The sequence below is a fragment of the Vombatus ursinus genome, unplaced genomic scaffold (assembly GCF_900497805.2).
Source record: "Vombatus ursinus unplaced genomic scaffold, bare-nosed wombat genome assembly UNPS02014820.1, whole genome shotgun sequence".
NCBI lineage: Eukaryota > Metazoa > Chordata > Mammalia > Diprotodontia > Vombatidae > Vombatus > Vombatus ursinus.
The window spans coordinates 20,362,032-20,377,439 of NW_020954598.1; the positions used below are offsets into that span (position 1 = coordinate 20,362,032).

General features: G+C 44.3%; 1 protein-coding gene across 1 annotated transcript; it reads left to right on the plus strand.

Moving 5' to 3' along the window:
- Positions 1–9,177: 9,177 nt before the first annotated feature.
- On the plus strand, positions 9,178–15,152 carry TLR9 (toll like receptor 9). The gene is made up of 2 exons (XM_027837164.1): positions 9,178–9,517; positions 12,030–15,152. Exons 1-2 carry the CDS (start codon positions 9,515–9,517, stop codon positions 15,150–15,152), a joined length of 3,126 nt encoding a protein of 1,041 aa, XP_027692965.1. The 5' UTR covers positions 9,178–9,514.
- Positions 15,153–15,408: the final 256 nt, after the last annotated feature.

Here is a 15,408-nt window from a genome sequence, read left to right on the forward strand (position 1 = left end):
GTCATCCTGGGTGGCAGAACAGAATGGTGGATCCTCACACTAACTCCAGGTCAAGCCAGGTCTTATATATAGAAATAAAACAAAGAAGGTATAGTGCCAGGGATGGCCCAGGGTCAACGTGCAAGTTTTCCCATAGGAGAGTTGGAGCTTCTTTTGCTGTTTATATTTACTCAAAGTAGTTTACATTCTCTATGAATCTCGATGTCATGTCCTAGGCTCTGGCTACCACTGTCCCCTTTACCCCTTGTGACCTGCTCATACAATCTTTCCAATAATATCTTCTGCAAAGTTTTCTAAGTGGTGCATGAAAGGTTTCATTAACATGGAGGAAACAGAGGAGCCTACCGATGAGTTACATTGGACGCACGCACCACCACAGCAATACAAACACAAGTAGGGAAGCAACATGACCAATAAGAAAATGGCCACAATTATCGTAATTTTATTCCATCCCATTCCTAGGGAGGCAAAGAAGAATCGATGGCATTTGGTGATTAGTGGGAGAATTGGATGTCTAAACTTAACTTATTCCAGGCTAGCTGAATTTCTGAACTAAGTTCAGAGACAAAGTAACATGGCAATGTCACAACATGTTGGGAGTTACACAATGGAATCAGAGTCACTGGATTTTCTTAATTTCCCCTTTTTGTCAATGGGAGATTTGTCGCAATTTTCCCTGACAAGTTAATGTAAGGATAACAAGATTGACTAATCACAGTACAAGCCATAGTAAGAATGTCTAAAGCCACGGACTAATTTTATATGACAACAAGATAACTGAGAGAACTCAGTCTACATATACAGTGAAACAAAAAGCCAAGGTGATATAATAATGACCATCAATATCAGCTAACATCAAGTCTTTTTGTATTTTAGTTACCCACTCCCAATGTCCATTTAAGCAACATGTTTCATTTTGGATCTCAGATGTCCCATGCAGTTAGTTATCTGGTCTCTGGAAATATCTTTTCTTGGACACTCTGGGATAGGTCTCCTGTTTAGGAGATTTGCTTCTCTGGTTCCAAGTTGCTTATAGAGGCTCCTTAGATGTTCCTGCTGAAATCTTTTACAAAACAGAGCTCAATACAAATTGGTACAGCCTCTCAAATTTTACTTCTCCAATAACTGGTTCATGTGGTGAAAACCAGCTGGAACTTTATAGTTCTGATCTTATCAACAATAGAAACTCTAAGGGGAACATGGAATTAGGAACTCATAGTTCACTTGAAACTTCAGAGAATTTAGCTGTTTGTGTGCACCATTAGAATCATTTACATTTGACATACAGGAATGGCTGATCTTGTTTTCTCAAAAATTTTCCATTCTAATTAATTCCAGTTCCCTTAGGAGGAGCAGATGCTAGAAAGGATCTAATCCTATACATGAAAATGTAGGTGACAACACTTTGCAGGTAGATGCTTTCCACCCCTAGGTTCAATGGTTATACAAATGAATTTACTTTTTTTTTCTTTTTCTTTAAACTAGGCCATGGGGTTAAGTGACTTGCCCAGGGTCACACAGCTAGTAAGTATCAAGTGTCTGAGGCTGTATTTGAACTCAGGTCCTCCTGACTCCAGGGCTGGTGCTCTATCCATTTCACCACCTACCTGCCCCACAAATTACCCCAATTACAACAAAAGACTTGGAATGGGATGTGCAGACACACTTACATAATTAATTTCCAATTGTATACAGAGAACAGTGTATGTCAAACGGGTTGCCTGTAGTAAAACATGTTCAATTATTAACTATATTCAAATAGAACAGATATTACACAAACATTACTCTTTACTGAGATGACTGATTACAATGAAATTCTAGTACTTAAAATAAAACAGAAGAGGTTTCTGATTTTACCCTCACAAGTTAATAGATTCATATTTTTGTTTTACAAGCTTTTTTACCTTTGTCCAATTATCACCATAGCATTTTGAAAGAATGAACTATTTTAGGGACTTAATCTTATACATGACTATATAAGTACCAGCAGGCAGATGGTAAGCCCAAGTACTAATTCATTTAGTTGTCTGGGATATGGGATGAGCACCCATGTATGGCAGGATAAAGCATCCTTAGCTCTGACTTCAGGTAAGAGTCATAGTTGACCACCAACAACGTAGTTACTGTAATTCCACCTCACAATCAGACTCAGGAATAACCAGGTGGGAAACATTCCTGTTCAAATCTCAGTCTTTTCTCAGATACAGACCTCCACCTGTAATAGTTCAGGATCACTTTCCCTCTGAGTAGCTTGTAGCATATCTCTCAAATGGTGGACTATTGACTTAATGATCCATCAGACAACTATACCTGAATTCAAAACTCAAAAACAAATCAGTCACAGTCCCAAGGGCTTTTACCTCAAATGGCAAGTTTCACTAATCACAGCTTAGGGCTAGATACAATTATTTTTACTCTCATGGAATTGCAATAAGCAATAAAAGTTGACCAGGACTCACACATATGTAAGAGATTTCACTTAACATCCTTCCCTTGTTTTTTTCTTCCTCTTCTTGAGTTTAAATTCATCCCTGGTATAAAGATCAATAATTAGAACTCACGTCTATATTATAAACAAACTTGTAAATTCTCAGTAACCCAATTTCATTGTTTAGGAATTCCATAACCCATAACAAGTTCTTTTCCCAGGGATGATGAAATGTATGACCTTGCCCAAACAGATGGTTTCTAGAAACCTGGCAAGTTTCCAAATTAGGGGAGTCTACAAGGTCTTTTCTTGTATCTTTTCCCACAAAGTAATTGCCAATTTTTCCCAATTTTCCACAATTTTTCCAGTCCTTACCATGTCTTATCATTCAGTAATGAACCTGACTGGCAAGATTTTCCCCAAGCTATTGCAGCTCATCTATCTGGGAGTTCTCAAGAGGGTTTGGGGCTTGTCCCTCTTGTTCACTTAAATAAACTTCTCTCTCTTTTTTTTTTGAAGCATACTTTTTTTACTTTCTTTATTATTCTTGAGTTTTTTTATCTATGTTTTCTTTCACAATTTGACTAATATGGAAATATATTTTGCATGACTACATGTGTATAACCTACATTGAATTGCTTGCCTTCTCAATGAGGAGGGGTGGGGAAGGAGGAAGGGAAAGAATCTGGAGCTCAGAGTTGTAAAAATGAATGTTAAAAACTGTTTTTACATGTAACTGGGGGAAAATAAAATATCAAACAAGAAAAAAAAGATGGTGCCACAAGAGCAGTTGCCCCTCCCCCCCAGGCACATCTACCACTTTGCCTCCCAGACCCAGTTGTGGCCCTAATTTTCTTTCTTTGAAAATCTCCACCATCTGTGCAGTTGAGTAAGTTTCTCTTTTTGTAGAGAGGAAGCAAGACAGTTCTTAAAATTCATATTGAACATAATCTATTACAAAAATGGGTAGGAGTCTTATATAATTTACAGCCAAATTTTCCAATTTCAAGACACATAGAAATTTTAAAAGTTCCTATTAAGTCAATCAGTACTTTAGTTTGTAAGACTCACTAAATATGTAACTAGATGTTCCAATCATACTCAATTATTTTTGGTTGTTTCCTAGTTCACAAACCTTTTCTCTTCACCTGAACCAGCAAAGAGTTAATAATAATATAGGAATATAGGCAGGCAGTTTCTAAGTGCCAAGTCTATTTTCCCCTCTCTGAAACCTCACTGGCATTGCACTCAAACCTGTCAGTGAGATGACCTCTCACTGTTAAACAATAAATCTATCATTCTAGTGGTGGGGGTGGGAAATGCTCTTAATTCCCTTAAAACAAATTTTAAAGAATATTAATCCAATTACTTGCTAACATTTATTTCAAAATTTATAAGAACATTCAAATCACAATTTAGGTCTGAGAGGAGAAGATTTCCTTTCCTTTTTTTCCCCCTCATCTATCCTTCTATGCTCCAGAACCTGGCCACTGTTCAAGAATGTAAAGAGAGAGAAAGAATCTTTTTGAAAACTTGGAGAGATTCACTTTAGTTAACAAGACACAGAGATATAGATTTGCCAGCAAAGTTCTCCTTCTAAACTCTGGGATTAAAACTTGATTATAATAATAAACTGCTAAAAATAAAATAAAACAACATAAAAATAAAAATGATTAAGCAAAGGAAAAATAACCTGACCACAGATAGCTACTTTGGTGAAAAAGAAGATCTTGTTTCATATTCAGAAGAGGACAGTGAGGTTAAAAAAAAAAACCATTATATTTAAAGCAGTTCAGCCTCAATTTGATTCAACTCAGTTCAATCTAATAAATATTTATTAAGCTAATTACTATTGCAAGGTCCTCTGCTATGTTGAAAGGATGCAGAGATAAAAATCCCAACAGTCTCTCCTCAAGGAGCTTACATGCTATGGAGGAGGGTGATGCAATATGAATACAAACATAGGAATCTGCAGAATTCCCCTCCTCACTCTCTAGTATCTAGACCTTCTGAGAGACTGTAGCTTTGGAAGGAGGAACAGTGAAAGGAAGTCATAGTTCTGTGAGACCGAACATGACCCTCAATTTCTCTTTTCCATGTCTTTGCTAATATTATTTCTTAAGCTTGGAAAGACCTCTCTTTCCCTGGAATTCCTGTCCAGCCTTTAAAATCTAGCTTATATGTCAACTCCAGGAAGCCTTTCCTGGTTCCTCCTGCTAAAAAAATTTTTTTCTCAGACATGTTGCACTTCCCTAATGCACTTATCATGTCATAGTATAGTTATTTGTCCTTGTGCCTTATAGGCAACTAGGTGGCACATTGATAGAGAGCTAGACCTGGAGTCATGAAGTCCAGAGTTCAAATTTGTTCTCAGACATTCTCTATCTGTGTAACACTGAGCAAGTCACTTAACCTCTTTCTGTCTCTATTTCTCCATCTATAAAATGGGAATAATAATAGTGCCTACCTCCCAGGGTTACTATGAGACCAAAGTGAGACAATATTTATAAGGTGCTTTACAAAACTTAAGGTGCTATATAAATGCTACCTAGTAGCTAGTATTATTACATTCTCTCTACTGCAAGTCCCATGAGGATGAGGGTAGAAACCATTTTTCTAAACTTTTTTTTTGCTTTGCCCAGCCCATAGGCACTTAATAGAAGTTTCTTAACTTGAACTGAATAATTTGAAAGAGGGTGCAGTGAATTGAATGTTTGTATTCTACAATCTGCCTGCCCTGACCCCAGCCCCTAACTCCTTGCTTCAGTAATTTATCTGGATGTTTCTTTTTTTTTCTTTAAAAATAAGTTTGCATTGATGTCTTTTGTTTTTTAATGCCATCCTAATTTCCCCCTCCCAATGAGCCATCCCATATAACAGATCATTTTTAAAGACCAAAAATAGAGAAAGAAGATGGGAAAAATCAACATAACTAATCAATAAGTTGAAAAAGTCTGAAAATATGTACCAAGTGCAATATTTGTGAACCTTCAGTCTCTGCAAAGGAGTAGGGTAGGACTAGCATCTCACATCTCTTCTTTCGAGCCATGTTTGTTTTTTATAATTTTGCAACATTCACTTTTCATTTGTGTGTGTGACATTTACATTGTTGTAGTCATTGGGTAAATTGTTTTCTTGGTCCTGCTTACTTCACTCTGCATCAGCTCATGTAGATCTTTTCATGCTTCTCAGTATTCATCACACTCATAATTTCTTATAGCACAATACTATTTTGTTATAGTCATAGATCACAATTTGTTTAGCCATTCGTCAATCAATGGACAGTTGTGAAAGAAAAAACAGATTAAAAGGAAAAAAAAACCAAAGTGAAAGTAGTATGCTTCAATATGCATTCAGGGTCCATCAGTTCTTTATCTGGACGTGGATAGCATTTTCTGTCATAAGTGCTTTGTAACTGTCTCGGATCACTGTATTGCTGAGAAGAGCTAAGTCAGTCATAGTTGGTCATTGTACAATGTTGCTGTTACTGTGTACAATGTTCTCCTGGTTCTGCTCATTCCACTCTGCATCAGTCTATACAAGTCTTTCCAGGTTTTTCTTAAATCCTCCTGCTCATCATTTCTTATTGCACAATAGTATTCCATTACATTCATATCCCATAACTTGTTCAGCCATTTGTGGAGAAGGGTATCTTAAGCGTAGTAGCATTCAGTCTGGGACTAAGTTTGGACATAGTCTCACAGAAGCCAGTCTAAATAAGGTTTCTTTTCCTATACCTCAAATTCCTCCACTAACGTGAATTCCATGAGGGCAGCAATTACATTTAATTTAATTTTTTTGTCTCTCTGAGCACTTAGTATAGTGAATACTCCACATGCAGAAAGTACTTAATAAATGCTTGTTGAATTTGAATCTGTAACATGAAGACATTGGACTAGAAAAATCTCTATCCTCACAGGACAAACTCTGACATCCTAATTCTAATATTCTGTTTTGTAGTTGAGGGTTCCACTTAGATCTGGTATCCTTTGTTCAAAGTTCTAAGTCTTTCTGAATTCTGACGTTCTATATTCTATGGCCAAATGTCCATCTCAGCTCTGACTCCTCTCTATTTGATGTTCTAAGGCCCCTCCCAGTTCTGACATTCCCACCTGGCTGTTTTGACATTCTATGTTCCAAGGGTTTTTCCAGCTCTAAAGGCTGTGTAGTATATATACTGGGCCAACTCTAGGAGGCAGAATGCATAGAGTACAGGGCCTGGAGTCAGAAAGACTTGAGTTCAAATCTGACCTCAAACACTTATTTAGTTGTAGGACCTTAGGCAAGTCACTTAACTTCCATTTGCCTCAGTTTCCTCATCTGTAAAATGGGGATAATAATAACACCTAATTCCCAGCATTTTTATATGAATCAAATTGGCTTAATAATTGTAAAATTATTAAATTATAAAGCACTTAGCAAAGTCCCTGGCACATAGTAAGCACTATATAAATGTTAGCTATTATTAATATTATTATTATTTTCCGATCCTACAACTCACACCAGCAAGTTGGGTCCTCAGAGCAAGGCTGCTACAGTTGCTGCTAGGGTTCAAGGGAGTAGCCCTGAGGGGTAGGAGCTGGTTTTTTAATGCTATAAGCTCACAAGTCCCCACTGATGTGCTTCCCGCCATGATTATCAGTTATCAATTAGTTATCTAGATTTAATTAGCTTTTAGTAACAGGTATTTACTACAGTAGTATAATTGGTACAAAAGAGCCCTCCAAAAGTCTCACACTCTTCAACAAGTATATATAGAGTGGAGGGGAAGTTAGGCTGAACTTCAGGGCACGTGTGGCAGAGGGGATAACTTATAGCCACTGGAAGTCCTTTCAGAAAAGTCTCCAAGACATCATCTTTAGGTATGGTAGAGCTTTTCTGCTAAGCTCCTTATGGAGCATCGGATCTGCCTTTCCTCACCGCGTCTAGTCTGTCCTTGCTTCCTCATGTGGACTCTGGGGAAAGAGAAGGGAATAAGCATTTATATAGGGCCTACTATGTGCCATGCACTATGCTAAGCGCTTTTTACAAATATCATCCCATTTGATCCTCACGATAGCTCTGGGAGAGAGTTGCTATCATTATCCCCATTTACAGATGAGGGTACTGAGGCAAAAGGAAGTTAAGTGACTTGCCTAGAGTTATCCATCTAGTAAGTCTGAGGTCAAATTTGAACTCAGGTCTTCCCGAATCCAGACCCAGGGCTCTATCCATTGTGCCACTTAGGTGCTATTCTGAAGATGCTTCTGGGAAAATGACAGAAATCCCCAAATCCTTAGAATCCTTAAAAATTTGCAAGTTCCTGCTCCATTGACGTGGAGGCACTAAGACAGACTGAAACTCTTCTCCACCACCATTTCAGGGCAAGGCTTCTATCACTCAAGTTGCCAGACACTTGAAATCTTAGGTACTGATCCAGTCTGCTATTTTAGAGATGATCCATAGGACAGTGACCAAGTTTCTTCAACCAATCTGGACACACTCCCTGCTCAATGTCGCTCCAGTTCATCCAATAATTTTCAAAGATGTCTGAACTGATCGAGTACTTTTTGCCCAACTTACTCTCAAACCTGTGATTGACTGATTCCATGAAGAAGTGTTCCTGCCTGGTTAAGGTATCTTGTCAGTTACTTTAAGTGGGACAGAGTATCTGATTGATTGACTCAATCAATCCCTACCCTTACTTACTAGGGCCTCCTGACGCTGACGTTCTATGTTCGAGGGCCGTCCCAGTTCTGACATTTGGTGTTCTGTGGTTTAAGGTCCCTTTCACTTCTCTGATGCTCTATGCCTTTCCTTCCTCAAATTTTCTTAACCCACTTAGTCTGGGATCTCTCTTTTATTTCTTTTACATTATGCCTACCTACTTCTTCCCAGGGCATGGGGTAGGCCAGGAGTGGGAACCATGCAGCCTCGAGGCCCCATGGGACCCTCTAGGTCCTCAAGTTCGGCCCTTTGATGGGTAGATTCTGTGGGGACTAGAGTTGTTTGAGCTCCCAGGGTGAGAGTTTGGGAGGGGGAAAAGAGGGAAGGGTTTATATGGCCAGGGACTGTTGTGTGTGTGTGTGTGTGTGTGTGTGTGTGTGTGTGTGTGTGTGTGTGTGTATAAAGCACCTTTTATAAATATTATCTCATTTTGAGCCTCATAACAACCCTAGGAGGTAGGGGTTGTTATTAGCCTTATTATTATTATCCCCATTTTACAGATGAGAAAACAGTGGCAAACAAGTGACTTGCCCAGGGCCACACAGCTATATATGAACTCAGGTCTTCCTGACTGCAAGCCTAGGGCTTTAAGACACCAACTGCCTCTAGTCTGAAGCTCCAATTCATTTCTTCTTGGCCAGCAGTTACTGGTCCTGAACTTAACCTTGCAGAAACTGGACTCATTTTAGACATTTCTCACAGCTGACTTTGCCACTCTTCTACTTTATTATCTATAGCATTTATTCCCATGTCATAATAATCCGCTGTCCACCCCTTCTCCTGTTAAATTATGAACTCCAGGGTCTGTGGCAATTTCTATCTTTGAACCTCCTATACTGTAGAAAGAGCCCTGTTCGTAGGAGATAGTCAATAAATGGAGTTGTACTCTGTTAAACCTCAGACCCAGTTCTTAAAGCCCAGTTGAGCCAGGGCCTGTAAGGTGTAAAACAGAGAAAGGAAGTGAAGAGAAAGGGGATATTCTGCTATAAATGCATGCAAATGCTGCTATAAAATGCATGCAAATTTACCCCGCTCTTCATTGGGAGCCAAATGAGCTGCCCCAACATCTCCAAAAGAAACCTACGCTGGGTGAGAAACTCCCAATGCCCCCAATGGAGTCTAGAGCCTGGGATTAGAGCAAGAGAGCTCCCCAAATCACATAAGGTCCTAGATTAGAGAGAGAGGGGGTTTGGGGGCAGACACTGGTAGAACTTCTCAGGGCTGGGCCAATTGTTTCACTTCCTCTTGCTCTTTGAGCCAGACACGTACCCTTCTCAGGAGCTTAGAGCATGCCACCTTATGCCTTTGGCTGCTAGCTTTGCTTCTTGGACCTGATTTTCTGCTGTGATCAGATCAAATATTCCTCAGCTCCAGAGAGCCATGGTAAGACTTCAGATTTCAGCCACCAGATTGGTGGTGCCTTGGCCACTGCTTTGCCTCTGGAGGAGGGTGGTTCTTGGGATATAGGGGAAAGGTTTGGGCTACACAGGGGAGTTGGTTTCAGGAGGTTTGAAAGGGGATAGCCGATGGACGTTCCGGGGGTTCTGGAAGATGGTTCTGCATCAGGGAGACTGTTCTATTTCTGTTGCTTGTGCTCTTTGACTCAAATCTGATTTTCATTCTACTGCATCAAGGCGGTCCCAAATGACTCAGAGTGGAAGGATCCTTTTATTTGTGTGTGTGTGTGTGTGTGTGTGTGTGTGTGTGAGAGAGAGAGAGAGAGAGAGAGAGACAGAGAGAGAGAGAGAGAGAGAGAGAGACTGTGAGCTAGGGACAGTTTTCCCTTATGCAGTAGCTCCAGTTCATCCCCAGGGCTCCTGGGGGCTGAAGGTGTTGGCTAGCTGCCTGGGACCCTGACTATGAGATGGAGTAGTTCAGGGCTGGAGTACCTGCAGCCTCAAGGCGACATGTGACCCTCTAGGTCCTCAAGTTCGGCCCTTTGAGTGAATCCAAACTTCATAGAACAACTCCCCTTAATAAAAGGATTTGTTCTGTAAAACTGGGTCTCAGTCAAAAGGCTGCACCCGAGGACTTAGAAGGCCACCTGCAGCCTTGAGGCAAGGCTGCAGGTTACCCACCCCTGGAGTAGACACTCCATAGGCAAGCATCTCATGGACAGGATGTCTCTTCCCAGAGAGAACTGGGTCCACCGGTAGTATCCTCTGCTTCTCCTTTCCTGTTGGTATTTAAGAGTAAAGGACAGGGATGGGGACCCAAGGAAGAGGTAAAAGCTCAAGGGAAGAGAAATCAGTCAGGCCTTTGACCACAGGAAAGCACCAGACCTTGGAGAGGAAAAGAGAAGTGAGGGATAAGAAGGAACCTTTACTCTACACTAACCCATATGCAAGAGACGTACTTTAAAAATGGGAAGGCCCTGAGCTGGCCTGAGCAGCTCCCCAGTGGAAACTCTGAGGTCAGAAGTCCAGTGTGGTTTTTTGAGGCCCTTGCACATCCTTCAGGCTGTTGCTTCTCCTTCTGCCTGGCTTCAGGGTGGCCTCTCTGGTTAAGCAGGGCTGCCTCCAAACCTGAGAGGTCAAACCCAAGCAGAACCACATATTGGAAGACAGTTGAGGCCCCAGGGACAATGGCCCCTTCCAGCTCTTTTGTTTTTCCTAAACCAGTCTGGTCAGTCAGGAATACTTTTCTGCTATCTATTAAGATTGTAGGTGGGGCAGCTAGGTGGTTCAGTGAATAGAGCTCTGGCCTTGGAGTCAGGAGGACCTGAGTTCAAATTCAGCTTCAGACATGTGACACTTACTAGCTGTGTGACCCTGGGCAAGTCACTTAACCCCAACTGCCTTACAAAAGCAAAAAAAAAAAAAAAAAAGAAAGAAAGAAAGAAAAAAAGGGAAAAAAAAGATTGTAGGTAAAGATACTCTTTGTGGTTGTTCAGTTGCATCCAACTCTTTCTGGCCCTATGGACCACAGCACACCAATAAAGTCCATGGGGTTTTCTTGGCAAAGATGCTGGAGTGGTTTGCCATTTCCTTCTCCAGTGGATTAAGGCAAACAGAGGTTAAACGACTTGTCCAAGGTCACACAGCTACTAAGCATCTGAGGCTGGATTTGAACTCAGATCTTTTCTGATTCCAAGCTGAGCACTCTATCCCCTGAGCCATCTAGTTGCCTCTAAAGATACTCTCAGGGCCCTTCAAGTCACAGGTCTAGTGCCTTGTAGCTCTAAGAGTTAGGTCTTCATTTCTATTCAACATTTACTGACTGTCTGACATCACCCCAAGGTGGGCGATGTTCAGGAAAGTTGTAAATAATAATAATTAATAATAAAAGCATTTATATGTACTTTGTATATGTTATTTCCTTTGATCCTTGCAACAACCCTGTGAGGCAGGTGCTTTTATTATCCCCATTTTATTGATGCAGAAACCAAGACTGAGAGAGACTAAATAACTTGCCCAGGGTCACACAGCTAGCAAATGTCTGGAGCAGGATTCGAACCCAGATCTTCTTAACAGTGCAGCTCTATACATTGTGCCACTAGCTGCCTAACTCTTCATTCTTGAGTTCCTTATTTAAATTCAGCCTTCTCTCTCCTTCCAGTGCCACAGAAGGAAGCCCTTAGTTATGATCTCCAGTATGGTAGCCGCTGGCTTACAGGGCAAGGCTGCCCTGGCTGGAAATCAGGTTATTTGGGTTCTAGTCTGGGTGCTGCCAATGATCGTCCTCAGGTGCTGGACTGGATGGTTCTCCAAGGTGGAAAATTCTGCGAGGTTGGGGCTGAGACCCAGGGGAGCTTGAGGAGGAGGAGGAGCGGGGAGCTATAGGATTTTCAGAAAGAGAGTAGGGTTTAAGGACCCCGAGGACGGGGACCAGGGGAGTGGCTGGAGCTATTTCTTAAGCTCTCACCTCTCTCCTTCCTGACTCGACTCCTCTGCAGGGCTCCAGATGCGGTTTCTCAGGCTTGCGCTTTCTCCTGATCCCTCTCCTGGACCTAGCCTTGACTCTGGCTGACACCAGCTTCCCCCAGTTTCTGCCTTGCGAACTTCAGCCTTTGGGTGTGGTGGACTGCGATCGGCGGAGCCTGGGCTGCGTGCCCTCCTTTGCTGGGGCAACTCCGACGGCCTTAGCCAACGTCACAACCCTTCTGCTCCGGCACAACCACATCAGCCACCTTCAGCCGACTCACTTTACACATCTGCGCAGCCTACGGCAGCTCTTGCTTAGATGGAACTGTGCGCCCACCAACCTCACGGCCCTCCACCTGCCCTGCCACATGGTCATCGAGCCAGCCACCTTCCTGGAGTTACCCAAGCTGGAGCTCCTTGACCTGTCAGGGAACAGCATCACGTCCATACCTGACCTGCCGCCGTCTCTGACCAGCTTGGTCATCAGCTACACCATGATCCTTGCGCTGGACTCCGCCACCTTCTCGGGGCTCCGTGGCCTGCGCTCCCTCTATATGGATGGCAACTGTTATTACAAGAACCCCTGCGGGAGGGAGGTGGCTGTGCCGCCGGGGGCACTGGCCAACCTGCACCACCTCACCACCCTGTCGCTCAAGTACGACAACCTGACGTCAGTCCCAAAGGGGCTGCCTGGCAGCCTGCAGATGCTGCTGATCTCCTCCAACCGCATCGCAAGCTTATCCCACCAAGACTTCGCTGGATTCCCAGCCCTGCGAGTGCTCGACGTGAGTAGGAATTGTCGGCGTTGTGACCATGCTTACAACCCATGTGAGGAATGCCGCGAGGGGTACCCCAAGGTGGACCCGGACACCTTTAGCAAGCTGGTAGCATTAGAGGGCCTGGTACTGAGTGACAACTCTTTGGGTCAGCTTGACCCCCGCTGGTTCCAGAACCTGGGCAATCTCACCGTGTTAGACCTCAGCGAGAACTTCCTCTCCGAGGACATCACCAACACTACCGCCTTTCAAAGCTTGCCCAAGTTGAAAAAGCTGAACCTGTCCTTCAACTACCATAAGAAAGTGTCTTATGCCCGGCTCCACCTGGCCCCCTCCTTCCAGAATCTGACGTCCCTGGAGGTGCTGGATATGACAGGCATCTTTTTCCGATCCCTCACACGGGCTACCATCCAGCCTTTGCTAGGGCTCCCCTCCTTCCGGAAGCTGCTCCTGCCCATGAACTTCATCAGCAAGGCTGACCTGTCTATCTTCGGTCACTTCCGCTCTCTAAAGTACGTGGACTTGTCTGAAAACAAGATGACAGGTGTAAGCAATGTGACAAGCGGGAACAGAACACCAGCAGCCAGCACGGAGCTCCTAGAAGGAGCTGGGCTGGAGAGAACCTCCCAGGACCATCCTCCTACTTCTGAGGTCTTTATGCCCCGCTGTGACTCATCCAATTTCATCTTAGACCTCTCCCAGAACAACCTGGTGACCATCCAGCCAGAGATGTTCAATCAGCTGTCTGCTGTTGAATGCCTGAGGCTGTCTAGCAATAGCATCAACCAGGCAGTCAATGGCTCCCAGTTCAGCCCACTGACCAGCTTGTGGCTGCTGGACTTGTCTGAAAACAAGCTGGACTTGTATCATAGCAGGTCATTCACCGAACTGCCCCGTCTCAAGGCTCTGGACCTCAGCTACAACAGCCAGTCCTTCCAAGCTCATGGCATTGGCCACAATCTGAGCTTTATAAGTCACCTCCCTAATCTGCGCTATCTTAGGCTTGCTCACAATCAGATCTACACCAGGGTCTCCCAGAGGCTCTTCAGTAACTCCTTAGAAGCCCTCGACTTTAGTGGCAACCTGCTAAGTAGCATGTGGGCCGAGGGTGACCTCTACCTGCGCTTCTTTCAGGGTCTCAGCAGGCTGTCCCAGCTGGACCTGTCCCAGAACAAACTTCGTACTCTGCCGGACCAGGCCCTGGACTATTTGCCCAAGAGCCTCCGTCTGCTCTGGGCCAAGGACAACCACATTACTTTCTTTAACTGGAGCAGTTTGCACTTCCTGCCTTCCCTGGAGGTGCTCGACCTATCTGGGAACCTGCTGGGCCGCCTGTCCACGGGCCATATCCCCAGCAGCACCCGGCTTCACACCTTGAACCTCAGCAGGAACAGCATTAACTTCATTGCTCAGGGCTTCTTTACCCCAGCCACCAAACTGCGGGCACTCAACCTGTATGGCAATGCTCTGAAGACCTTGGACCGAGGCTGGTTTGGGGGTCTGGCGCTCTCCCTGCAAGAGCTGGACATTGGGGCTAACCCGCTGCATTGTGAGTGTGATGCCACCTTCTTAGATTTCCTATTGGAGATTCAGGCAGCCGTGCCAGGCCTGACCGACAAGGTGGTGTGTGGGAGCCCCTTCCCACTTAACGGCAAAAGCGTCTTCATGCAGGACCTGCGGCTGTGCCTGGATGTGAGGCTGGCCTGTAGCTGCTTTGCTTTCTCCTTGCTGGGTACACTGCTGACCTTGGCCACGCCCACCCTGCAGCGGCTGTTTGGCTGGGACCTCTGGTACATCTTCCATCTGGGCCTAGCCTGGCTGCCATGGCGAGTCTGGCAGAAGTGGAAGGCCTCTGCTCAGTCCTATGACTATGATGCTTTTGTGGTGTTTGACAAGGCCCAGGAAGCCGTGGCTGACTGGGTATACAATGAGCTGAGGGTGCGCATGGAGGAAGGGAAGGGCAGGGGAAAGGGGAGGCAGCGGTTCCGTCTGTGCCTGGAAGACCGAGACTGGCTGCCTGGGAAGAGCCTCATTGAGAACCTTTGGGACTCTGTGTATAGCAGCCGTAAGACCGTCTTCGTGCTATCTTCTCGTGGCCCGGTAGTCAGTCAGCCGGTCAGTGGCCTGCTTCGTGCCACCTTCTACTTGGCCCAGCAGCGGCTGTTGGATGACAAGCAAGATGTAGTTGTGCTGGTCATCCTGAACCGGGCAGCCCGCAAGTCCCGCTACGTTAGGCTCCGTCAGCGTCTCTGCCGCCAGACCGTCCTCTTCTGGCCTCACCAACCCAGTGGCCAGGACAGCTTCTGGGCCCAGCTCTGCACTGCCTTGGCCACCAACAACCGGAGCTTTTATAACCGAAATTTCTGCCAGGGACCTTGAGACCTCTTTGGGAGGGTGGGTGGGGACAGAAGCAAGGTTCCTTCTCTGCAGGGGAAGCCCTTCTGGGTTAAATACTCAATCAGCAAGCATTTATTAAGTGCCTACCATGGGCCTCTCATTGGGGATACAACCAAAGTGAAACCCTCTGTGCCCAGTGCCTAGGACAGTGCCTGGCACACAGTAGATGCTTAATCAATGCTTATTGGCTGACTGCCCACAAGGAGTTTACATCCTATTGGGAGGAGACGACGGTGCA